Source organism: Pelobates fuscus, chromosome 5, assembly GCF_036172605.1.
Source record: "Pelobates fuscus isolate aPelFus1 chromosome 5, aPelFus1.pri, whole genome shotgun sequence".
Taxonomy (NCBI): Eukaryota; Metazoa; Chordata; class Amphibia; order Anura; family Pelobatidae; genus Pelobates; species Pelobates fuscus.
The window spans coordinates 184397103-184410444 of record NC_086321.1 but is presented as its reverse complement, the minus strand read 5'-3'; the positions used below and the strand labels follow the sequence as shown (position 1 = coordinate 184410444).

The 13342-nt window shown below is 40.6% G+C and overlaps 1 protein-coding gene across 2 annotated transcripts in view; it reads left to right on the top strand.

Moving 5' to 3' along the window:
• Positions 1 to 13342, top strand: part of LOC134611195 (receptor-interacting serine/threonine-protein kinase 3-like) — an 80583-nt gene that overhangs the window by 31992 nt on the left and 35249 nt on the right. For both annotated transcript variants that reach the window (XM_063454834.1, XM_063454833.1), the window contains exon 5: positions 5103 to 5152. In XM_063454834.1, the coding sequence (XP_063310904.1) occupies positions 5103 to 5152 (50 nt within the window). The remainder of the gene's footprint in view (positions 1 to 5102; positions 5153 to 13342) is intronic.

Sequence of the window (13342 nt, the reverse complement as noted above, 5' to 3'; positions counted from 1 at the left end):
TTATTATAAAAAATTATATAATCTAAAAAATGAGCATGATACATACCAGCCCACAAAAGAAGAAATTAGGTATTTTTAGCAGACATAGATCTGCCTACCCTATCAGAAATTCAAAGCCAGTCATTATTAAAACCTTTTGAGGAGGAGGAAGTATTGAAAGTGATTAATGATCGTCAGAAAAAAGGCCCCCGGCCCGGATGGGTTCTCAAATCTTTTTTACATAAATTTTGCAAATTTATTTATTTCTCACCTTACGGACATAATTTTTTTTAAAATTCTGGGACTATGCCGGCTGAAATGCAATTGGCCCATGTAAGTACTCTGCCCAAACCAGGGAAGTCACCTACTGAAAGTGTAAATTTAAGACCAATTTCACTTTTAAATGTTGACACAAAAATGTATGCAAAATTATTAGCATTAAGAATAAAACCATTTTTGATTGAGTTGGTTTCTCATGAACAAACAGGTTTCGTTCCTTCAAGGCAATTAGGGGATAATACCCGCCATTGTTTGAATATATTGAACTGGGCCGATATTAACAAACAACAATTATTAATTTTAGCTTTAGATGCCGAGAAGGCCTTTGATCGCCTAAATTGGCAATATATGAAAGAAGTTTTGGTAAAGATGGCCTTCCCCTCAGCTTTTTTAGAGAGCATTTTTGCCCTGTATACTTATCCATCAGCGAGAATACATAATACGGGGTTTTTATCATCGACGTTTCAGATCACAAATGGTACAAGGCAGGGGTGTCCTTTCTTCCCCTTGTTATTTATTTTAAGTTTAGAACCACTAATAAGACACATTAAAAAACAAAACAATATTCGGGGTATTCGCACGCCTGCAGGAGAATTGAAAATAGAGCTGTTTGCGGATGATGTTTTGTTATTTTTAACAGATCCGCCAACATCACTTTCAAACTTGATGCAATTATTGAATAGTTATGGACAAGTGTCCTATTATAAGAATAATCAAAAAAAAAAACCAAGCTATGCCAATTCATCTTCCGAAATATTTAGTAAAAGAATTGCAAGATTTATACCCATTTGACTGGCACTTATCATCAATAAATTACTTAGGGGTTAAATTATCTAGCAATCCAGCCCAGTTAATAAAAGATAATCACATCCCATTGATTCATAAAATTAATAAACAACTTAAAGTATGGGAGGGGAGAGAGATCCCTTCCCATACCATCCTGGCTTGGCCGTATTAACACGATAAAAATGATGATCCTGGGGGGCGGAGCCTGCCAGCCGAGCAGAGCGGTCGCACAGCAGAGGAGCTCCTGGCTTAAAACCCTTAAAACGACTAAAAGTATTGCAAATACATACATGCAGCCAGCTTCCCAGCCCCAGCAACAGAGAGGTGCAATGGCAAAACAGCTAAATAGTTATCCTGAACAACGCTGGCGACTGCATCCAGAGGGTAGACCCGAGGCCTGCATGCGGCCTATCCGAGCGGCGTGGGTGAGACGGCCGATCCCCCTGCCTACTGGAATCCGCTGCACCAGAGACTCGCCCGGGACTTCCTCTCCTCACCCCCCCTGCCGGTGGGGGTCATCCCGGCAACAGAAGCAGGTAGTCCAAAGCCGATGTATAAACCCATGTGCACCGACACCCCTGGGCTGTCGACACCCAAGATGGCGGAAGCCATGTGGGCTCAGGCACCTGGGCCTGTCCTGCTCCCTCTATCGGAGAGAATAGACAGACTTTTGGCGGCCTTCTGGGCCAAAATAGGCAACCGCAGGGGTGCCCTGGAAGGGGTCCCATCAGCAGCAGCTCCAAGTGACTCCACATTGAAACCCACAATGCCGCCTCGGACCCGGAAGAGGACAAGGAAAGCGGGAAGACAGAGGTGGGGGACCCGATGCAGGCCCCAATACTTCCACTCTCGGCCACGGCTGAATCGTCCAAAGTCCCAACAGGGGCTCACCCCGGGACTCCCCCCACATCGTACCCCCCTAAAGAACAAACAGCAGCAGGGGTCACTACTCACAGCGAGCAACCGCGCCCCTCGGCAACAGAGTAAAGCACCGCCAGAACACAAAAGGGGAAGACGGCGGCAGAGAGCCCTACACCCACCTCGCCCACGCGAAGCAGCAGCACAGAGGGAACCAGGGACGCCAGAATCCCCTCACATGCCCAAAGCAACGGAGGCGACCCGGCTCCAGCGGCATGGCCCAGCAGGGCCATCTAGACGACCCAGCAGCCACCAGCAGACACCGAACAATCTGCACCTGTCGCCTGACGGGCCACTGAAAGCCCTGCATGGACTGTCCACACATGGCGGCTTGCAGCCCACCCGGGGTATAGGTTGACGGACTGCTTAACTGTGCAGGCATGCCAGCTCACTTATTATTGCTAGTGATGCATGTTACCCATTTATCTTAGTCACCTGTTGATGTTTCAATGTTTCAATGTTTTTGCTAGCTCAAGCTTTCTTTCTCTTCCCACCACCCACTCTCACCTTGCTCTCACACTATCTCACCTGTGCATCAGGTCTCCTATGCCATACATCGCTATAACTCATAACTTCATTTCCAGCAATGAGACTACTCATGTATGTGATGAGCCTTACAGCTATAAACCTAATCTGTGTTACTTTAATGTAGACCAGATGTTAGTACATAAAACGCAGACCTCTCACCTATGCCCAATCAAGACTAACAGTGCTGTTGTACTTAGCGTAGTTTAACTTGTTTGAAACCTTTTATTGTACAGATCTACAGCGACATGAATAGATATAGATACAAGCGCTTATAATTACACTTATGTATGACAATGTTTGAAAGATTAGTACTTCTGGTTTAAAATTAAGCCTCATATTTTGGCACAATCTTTCCGGCTTTAACATACCATTATTATAAAAATGTGCTGTCAAACTGCATGCCATGTGAAACCACTTGTCTCTAATTAGCTTGCCAATGCTGTTGTGGCATCGCAAGAAAAATGTAAACTGCCTATCCATGCACAAGAAAAATAAAGATTTAAAAAAAAAAAAAAAAAAAATGATGATGATCCTGCCCCTTATTTTATTTTTATTTAGAACTTTACCAATTGTGTTAACAAATGCTCTTCTAAAAAAGTTTCAAACAACTATTAATGCACATATTTGGAAAAGGAAACCACCGCGGATTGCACAGAATTGCCTTTGGAAACCATATATGAAAGGTGGTCTAAACATACCAAATATTTCATTTTATTATAAAGCAGTTTTCCTTGCACAGGGTATGTCTATTCTTGGTTGGGGTTAGAGAATGCTTGTATTAAGGAGGGCTCAGTGGAACAGTTACTCTGGCTTGGCCCAGGGAAACAAGAAAAATTATGCAATATGTTGCCTGCTACCAAAGCATTGATAAAAATTTGTGGACAAGCTATTTTTAGACTAAGAATATCTAAGGCGTTGGCATTGGAAGCTCCTTTCAAAATGATGTCATTTTTGAGCCCTGATCTATTTTTAGATACATGGTGGGAGCGAGGGGTAAGACAGATAGGCGATTTATATAATGCAAGTGGAATAAAACCATTTCCGGAGCTTCAGAAGCAATTTGCTCTGCCGTCACATGAATTATTTACTTTTTTACGTATTAAACATATTTTGAATAAAATAAGTGGTACTTTAGAAGATAGGATGAATAGTTCCCCTTTTTTAGGCAAATGTGTAGGGAAAATGCCAAATAAAAAAGCTCTCTCATTTTGCTATAGCCTTTTAGTTTCTACAGATGTGGATACTATAGGTTATATGCAAAAATGGGAGAGAGATTTAGATAAGCAAATAACGCAGGAAAGTTGGTATAAGGCCTTAAAAATTACGAAACATGCTTCTAGAAGCTTATCACATTGGGAGGCATTCAGCAAATTAAATATGAGATGGTATATGGTACCCTCCAGAGTAGCTCAACTCTATCCAGGAATATCTACAGCTTGCTGGAGATGCCAAAAGAGCATAGGCAACTTGTTGAATATTTTTTGGGAGTGCCCATTGATAATACCAATTTGGCAGGAAGTGGAATCATTTTTCAAAAGGGGATTAAAGGTAGATATTAAGTGGCAACCAGAAAGCTATTTGCTTCACATGTTTCAGATAACACCTAAGGAGGAAGCATTAACAATAATGATACACTGTTTATTAGCAACTAAAATAGCTAGAGCTTATATGTGGAAACAAATTCAGCCACCTTTGTTCAAAGAGGTTATGGTACACTTAGACTCCTCAAGTTGCTATGATAATATGGCAAGTCGTTTGGCAGGAAGGGAAGGAAAATTCAAACTTTTGTGGCAAAAATGGTTTAATGTTAGGAATATGTATATATAGGAGCTAGGTTATGGTTAAGAAGGTAGTAGAGAAATTAAATTAATTTAAATAAAATAAGTTATTAGTTAGTGGCGTTATAAAAAGGTCTTATGCGCGCAAATAAGCTTTATATATTGGTTTATGCAATTTATAAAAGAATATATTAAAGTAGCAGTGTACTGGATAGGCGTAAAAAAAAAAAAGATATGAAAAAATTTAAAATATGACAGCGTATTCTCTTTTTTTTTTATATATATACTTATATGCAAGAATGGTTTAGGAATATAATAGAGATTGGAGTTAAACACCACTAAATAATGTTGATTAGTGGTGTGATATGTTTTTGTTGGTTTTTTTTTTTATTTTATTTTTATATTGTTTTTTTTTTCTTGTGTTCTGTTTTCTGTTTTCTGTCTATGTAATTGTTGTAGTATGTATATATACTGAAAAAAAAATTATTAGCACAACTTATGGTTGGGGGCCATTAGATAGGTCATGGGGGGGGGGGAGGGGCTGTGCTTTAATAGCCACTTGACAACAATAGTCTTTTATTACAGTGTGCAGGGTTAGTCAAGTTAGGCTGATAAATATGCATATGAAGATATGTATTGGTGGTTGGTTTTCAAACACTGCAGAAAGCTTTAAATCAATCTGATATTGGATTAAAAAAATAATCCAGAAACAGTCAATATTTATCAACTCTTTCTGACAAATAATAAACCGAGGATTTAGTCTTAGACAAGTTGAAAATAAGCCTATATGACTATTCTCCCTAAATTCATCATGATTTTGTCTATTTCTTTCAGTTTTGGCATCTTGACCTCTGTGGTGCTGACAGGAAATGAACCATATCCTGGTATGTTACATTTGTAGAAGACATTGGATTTAGGAAGGTGATTAATGAGTGTGTCCTACCAGTAAGCCAATATTGTTAATCTATGTATCTATTATGAAATGCATTACTATTCCACGTGAAAACAAAGTTTTGAAGTCTTGGTGTGGGTAGAATCTTAAGGGGACACTATAGGCACCAAAACAACTTCAGCTCAAGGAAGCAGTTATGGTGTATAGATCATGCCTTTGCAGTCTCACTGCTTAATTCTCTAGGAGTTAAATCACTTTGATTATTCAGCCCAAGTCACACCTCCATGCATGTGACTTCACATCCTTCCTAAACACTTCCTGTAAAGAGTCATCTAATGTTTAAACTTCCTTTATTGCACATTCTGTTTAATTTAGAATTTTTCCTCCTTTTTATCTCCTGCTCTGTTAATAGCTTGCTGGAGCCTGTGCGTGATTAAAGTTCAATTTAAAGCGCATAAGCTAAACACTTCTAAAGCAAGTTAAAATCTGATTGAAAATGAAACCAATTTTTCATGCAGGCAGTGTGATTCAGAGCCAGGGGAGGTGTTTCCAGGGCTGCATGGACAGAAACAAAACTGATTAAGTGGTGAGACTGCAGGGGCATGATCTATACAACAAAACTGCCTCATTAAATTAAAGTTTGATACGTATAGTGTCCCTTTAAGCTATAATATATGACCAGGCTCTCTGTATACACTAGGCTTGAGTTACAAGCCAAACATCTGGGTATCTCTTGTTAAAATATTGCAAATCCCAAAATTGAATACAAAGTGCAGCAATAATTAATACATTCTACTGTATCAAAGTATACAAATTATACCATTCAAAATCTTCTTGTTCTACTCTTCTGCATTGCATAGAGAATCAAGAAAAGCTTTCAAAAATAAATCATTCAAATTCAGGCAATTACTGCTCTAAAACCCTAGTCAGCTTTTTTTTTTCTCCAAGTGTAGCATCCTTTTAAAACCTGCAGTAGTAGCATGTAATGTACTTACATTCTAAAACCCATTGAATTTGTGAGGTTTAATTTTTTTATAATTATTGAAAATAAACTATTGCACGATTGTCATTGTTATTTACTAAAGTATAAAGTCAAAGTGAATTTCAAGTTCAAGGTAAAAAGCCAAATTGGAAACATTCTCTAGGTTAGTTATGCTTTCAGTTTGGCTGTTTTGTCCTTGAATTTGAAATTTACTCTTAATTCTCACTTTAGTGAATAGTGCTGTGTGTGTTTTGTCATAGTAGTCAGTCAAGTGAAAAAATAATCTCATAAAATTATTATTCCCAGAGTGCCATTCATGTAAAAAAGGGACGAGGATCTTTATACATGTTACAGATCGCTGCAGCCAAAGAAGGATAAGCCTATGTGTTTAAAGGGACAATCCAAGCATCCCAATTTAAAAAAAGCAACATAAAATCCGGGGCTCCATGAGGGGGAACTGGAACTCCAATCTTTTCACAAAATGTTTATAGAGCTATACACCGCCATTGATAGCGCTATACTGTGATCAGCCACAACATTAAAACCACTGACAGGTGAAGTTAATATAGATTATATCAGAACAATGGCACCTGTCACGGTGTGGGATATATTAGGCAGCAACTGAACAGTCAGTTCTTAAATTTCATGTGTTGGAAGCGGGAAAATGGTCAAACAAAGACATTTGAGTTTCTCCAAAACAAATCTCAAAAATAGCAAGTCTTGTAGGGTGTTCCCATTATGCAGTGGTTAGTACCTACCAAATGCCAAATGTGGTGCAAGGAAGGACAACATGTGAACCGGCCTGAGAGTCATGGGCACCCAAGTTTCCTTGATGCACGTGGGGAACGAATGCTAGCCCATCTGATCCAATCACACAGAACAGCTACTGTAGCTCAAATTGATGAAAAACTTAATGCTGGCCAAGATAGAAAGGTGTTGAGTGAGCGCATCATTAGACGCATTTAGGCCAAGCTCAGGGTTCTGTCTGCATGGCATGCCCTTTGTTGGCCAGCCTGCATGATTGGCAGGCAGCCTGTCATGCATTTACACCAGGGTGATCTTCTAATTCTTCAGGCAGATACGCCCCCTTTTTGGGCATGTTCGCCCCTTTGGGCGGGTCTGGTTACATGACTCGCATCAGTGTCCCACCCTTTTTTTCGCCGACCACCGACATTCTGCTTCACTAGACCTGCTGTTAGGGGGAATGGATTTACTTGAAAGATGAAAGTGAGAGATTAGCATAGAGTAAAAACTCACAGCTATATCCTGTGAGTTTCCCTTCAGCACCACTACTGCCAGATACATGACGCATGGGAGGTATAACTATTTTATTGTTTTCTGTCAATAAGATTTTGTAATTGTAATAATTGTCAGCACCAGGCACAATGGGCTCTTAATCTGGCCCTGGTTATCCCTTATGTATAGAAAACATTCTGTCAAACCCTTATTAATTGGCTACGAGGTAATGAGCGGAATGTTTTTTCAGGGTGAAAGCTAATGTAGTGCAGCAGAAGTTTACAGACTGTTGGTTTAGAAAAAATATTGGTGCAAAGTTTCTGATCAAAGTTTAGAGAGGTGCAAATAAGCAGCTTAGTTTTCCATAGTGGTCTGTCCAATAATGCTTCTCCTGTAACAGTAACTAAATGTTGATTTTATTCACAGATTAAAGGACCACTATAGTGCCAGGAAAACAAACTTGTTTTCCTGGCACTATAGTGCCCTCATGGGCCCCCTCCCGCCAGGCTGAAGTTGGAGGAAGGGGTTAAACAGTTACCTTTCTGCTGCGCCGGGCTCCCTCGGTGCTGTGGACTCTCCTCCTCCTTTGGACGTCATCGGCTGAATGCGCATGCGCATCAAGAGCCTCGTGTGCATTCAGTCAGTCCATAGGAAAGCATTCTCAATGCTTACCTATGGACGGCAGCATCTTCTCACTGTGAAAAATCACAGTGAGAAGCGCAGAAGCACCTCTAGTGGCTGTCAATGAGAGGCTGGATTAACCCATTTGTAAACATAGCAGTTTCTCTGAAACTGCTATGTTTACAGCAGGCAGGGTTAACCCTAGCTGGACCTGGCACCCAGACCACTTCGTTGAGCTGAAGTGGTCTGGGTGCCTATAGTGATCCTTTAAGTAGGAAGCAACCAAAAGAGGGGGAAAAAGGAAGAGCAGTAAAAAAGCTAGAATAATATATGTATATAATGTATAAATATAGACTTTATTAACTGCTATTTTCTTTTTCACAATTGTTCTGTGAACAAAATGGTGACAAAATATGCAGTTTGCTGCACAATATCTACATACTGCTATAATGCATTTTTTTAAAGCAAATTGTAATTTCAGACAAACAGCTTTTTCTTAGGCAAAGAGTTACTTGACTTTTAAAACACCATTTGTTTAGGCAAAAGCCTTTTACTTAACTAGTATTCAGTCAAATCAAGCACCTTCGGAAAATGGTCTCTTTTCACCAGTAGCCACTCAGACAACCCTGGAAAGTGGCCTCTGCATTCCAAATATCTTGGAACCCCTCAAGGATAGTGAAAAGTATTGTCAATCAGTGGCCACTTTCCTCACCTATTAACTGGCAGAGGCCATTTTCCCGGTGCACCTGTGGTCTTTATTGGCAAACAAGAGCCAACTTCCTGGGGCTCCTGGTCGCTTATTTGTGAGCAGGGGAAATTATCGTTGAAGGGTTCCTAAGCGGTTAATGGCAATCAAGGAGACACTTTCCGAGGATGCCTGGGAGTTTATTGCAAAGCAGTGGCCACCTCTCGGTTGCTTGAGTACCTATTGGTGAGAAGGGGCCACTTACGATTTGCTTACCCCATTTATATATATATATATTTTTTTTATTCTTTATTTTATTTGTGCACATTGTCAACAACCCTGTTCGTACTGCCACAACAGCTGGCACAAACAGAAATGTATGTATACATTAACATTAGTGTAGTTTAACCCCTTAAGACCGCAGGACGTACTATGCCGTCCTTATTTTGGTGGCTCTAAAAGCCGCAGGACGGCATAGTACGTCCTGCGATCTTATGTACTTACCCGGTCGCCCAGGGAGTCCCCCTGCGTCCTCTTCAGCCGCCCAGGGCCATGTGATCGCGAGGTCCAAGGCATTGCCAGCAGGGGGAGTGCCTGTAATGACAGGTACTCCCCCTGCTGTCTGAAAAAAAAATAAAAAATGTTAAAACAGTGTAAAAATAAATTATATATACTTAGATCATATATATATTTATTATATATATGATCTAAGTATATATATACACACATATACACACATACACATAAATATGCATACACTGTCTACGTGTATTTTAATATTAATATATACATAATTATATATATATATATATTAATATCAAAATACACGTACAATGATATTGATTAAATATATATATAATTTTCATTATATATATATATATTTATATATAATAAAAAATAAATAAATATATAAATACGTTAAAAAAATAAATAAAAAAATAATAAAAAAATAATAAAAAAAATAGATAAAAAATATATAAACATGCGTAATTTCGTTCTAACTGTATTTTAAAATTAATATATATATATTGATATCAAAATACATGTAGAACGAAATAATATATATATATATATATACATAAGTATATACGTATATATCACTATGTATATACCTATATATAAATAAAAATAATTAAAAAAAATTATATACATATATATATATACACACATATATATATACACACATATATATATATAATAATTCTACGCATATATTTATGTAATAATTTTACATAATTAGGTAATTTTATTAATTACAATTTGCAGGACCTGCCTGCCAACCCAGGCCAAAAGTTCAGGGAATTACATTGTCTAGCACTATATTTAACTCTGTAACTTTCCAAGACACTATGAAACCTGTACATGGGGGGTACTGTTTTACTCGGAAGACTTCGCTGAACACAAATATTAGTGTTTCAAAACAGTAAAATATATTACAACGACGATATCGTCAGTGACAGTGACATTTTTTGCATTTTTCACACACAAATGGCACTTACACTGACGATATAATTGTTGTGATACGTTTTACTGTTTTGAAACACTAATATTTGTGTTCAGCGAAGTCTCCTGAGTATAACAGTACCCCTCATGTACAGGTTTTATGGTGTTTTCAAAAGTTACAGAGTCAAATATAAGGTTTGCGTTTCAGTTTTTTCACATTAAAATTCGCCAGGTTGCCTTTGAGACCGTATGTTAGCCCAGGAATGAAAATTATCCCCATGATGGCATACCATTTGCAATAGTAGACAACCCAGGGTATTGCAAATAGGGTATGTTCAGTTTTTTTAGTAGCCACTTAGTCACAAACAGGGCCGCCATCAGGGGGTGACAACCATGACGGTTGTCACGGGCCCGGCGGCCCTGGGGGGCCCGGACTGCTCTGGCAGTCCTGGGCCCCACTTTCCCTCCCTGCACACATAGATAGCGAATATCGCTATCTATGTGGGCAGCCGCGGGCCCCAGCTCCCTGTTGCCGCAGAGGGGGCCCAGGCAGCACACAGCTTCTACTCTTCTCTCCTCTCTTCCAATAATTCTCGCGAGACCCGCGGAGCGTTGCCATGGCAACCGGATCTCGCGAGAGTTATTGCAAGAGAGAAGAGAGAAGAGTAGAAGCTGTGTGCTGCCTGGGCCCCCTCTGCGGTAACAGGGAGCCGGGGGGGCCCCCCCTGGACCACCAGGGATCATGGAATCTCCCCCCTCCCTGGACAAGGTAAGCAGGGAGGAGGGAGAAATCATTTAATTAAATTAATAAAAAATTATGTAAAAATCCCCCCCCCCCCGTCCTCTGAGTCCCACCGGGTGGCCCATGCACTTAGGGCCACCCGGAGGGCTTGTATCAGCAGGGGCCTGGTCGGGCGCTCTTTCCCTTTAACACCGCGACCGGGCCCCTTGCTTTCCGGCAGCCGGCTGGGAGGAAGTGACAGCCGCAAGTCACTTCCTCCCATAAAGAGAGGAGCTGCATGAAAGGTGGCAGGAGGAGTCGCGAGGGAGAGAGGACGAGGCTGCAGTGAGGATGGGGGATCCTCACTCCCATCATCCTCAGGCACCACACTGGACCCCAGGGAATCCACCCTCCAGCAAAAGGTAGGAAACTGGAGGGTGGGTTTAAAAATGTACATTTTACATGTGTGTTAGTATGTCTGTGTGTCAGTATGTCTGTGTGTCAGTATGTCTGTGTGTCAATATATCTGTGTGTGTGTCAGTATGTCTGTTTGTCTGTGTGTCAATATATCTGTCTGTGTGTCTGTATATGTCTGTTTGTCTGTGTGTCAGTATGTCTGTTTGTCTGTGTGTCAATATATCTGTGTGTGTCAGTAGGTCTGTCTGTGTGTCAATATATTTGTGTGTGTCAGTATGTCTGTGTGTGTGTCAGTATGTCTGTGTGTGTGTCAGTATGTCTGTCAGTGCATGTGCATGCATGTGTCAGTCTCTGTATGTGTCTGTGTGTCTGTCAGTATATCAGTCTGTGTGTGTCAGTATATATGCCTGTATGAGTGTCAGTATTTCTCAGTGTATATGGGTGTCAGTGTGTCTGTCAGTGTGTGTGTGTGTGTGTGTCAGTATCTCGGTCAGTGTATGTGCCTGTGTGTGGGTGTCAGTATTTCTGTCAGTGTATGTGTGTCAGTATGTTGATCAGTGTGTGTGTCAGTATGTCTGTATATGTGCATGTGTGTCAGTATGTCAGTATATGAGCCTGTGTGTGTCTGTCAGTGCGTCTACCAGTGTATGTGTCTGTGTGTGTCAATATATGTACCTGTGTGTCAGTATGTCTGTCAGTGTATGTGCCTGCTTATCTGTATGTAGTCAGTGTATGTATCTGTGTATCTGCTTGTGTGTCAGAGTATGTACCTGTGCATCTGAGCCGCAACTTTATATACAAATACACCCCTCCATTCAAACTTCAACACTACATACAAGCACACTCCTACATTCAAAAACAAACACTACACATAAATGCACACTTGCATTCAAACTCCAGTACCACATACAAACACATTAACACAAACATACTTCATACAAACACATGCTTACATTCAAACACACAAAACAGTGCTAAATACAACCCTGCAAGCATGGGAAATTGGTAGAGCCCCAGCTGTCAAAGCATTGTTGGAGTTGCACGACAGATGGGGTTCTACCTTTAGTCCAATCTTGCAATTGGGTGTCCCAATAAAATTCATTCTATTTTAGTGCCGCCACTGCATTGGGATGGATGCGGTGATTGCATACCAGGGAGTGAGGGGCGACGGCGGCAGGGCCCAGGGGGCCCAAGCAAACGCTTGCCCAGGGTCCAGTCGTTATTAAAGACGGCCCTGCACACACACACTGCATACACTGACACAACACACACACACACACTGCATACACTGACACAACACACACTGCATACACTGACGCAACACACACTCTGCATACACTAACACAACAAACACTGCATACACTAACACAACACACTGCATACACTTACACAACACACACTGCATACACTGACACAACACACACTGCATACACTGACACAACACACTCTGCATACACTAACACAACACACTCTGCATACACTGACACAACACACACTCTGCAAACACTGACACAACACACACTCTGCAAACACTGACACAACACACACTCTGCAAACACTGACACAACACACACTGCATACACGAATACAACACACACTGCATACACTAATACAATACACACACTGCATTCACTAATACAACATGCACTCTGCATACACTACACACTAACACACTCACTGCATCCACTATACTGACACACACTCTGCATTCACTACACTAACACTCACTCTGCATCCGCTACACACTAACACACTCTCTGCATTCACTACACACTAACACTCTGCATTCACTACACTAACACACACTCTGCATCCGCTACACATAAACACACACTCTGCATTCACTACAATTTACACACACTACATTCATTACACTGACACACTCTGCATTCACTACACCCTAACACACACTCTGCATTTATTACACCCTAACACACACTCTGCATTTATTACACCCTAACACACACTCTGCATTTATTACACACTAACACACACTCTGCATTCACTAAACTATGCACACACTCTGGATTCACTATACTGACACACACTCTGGATTCACTATACTGACACACACTCT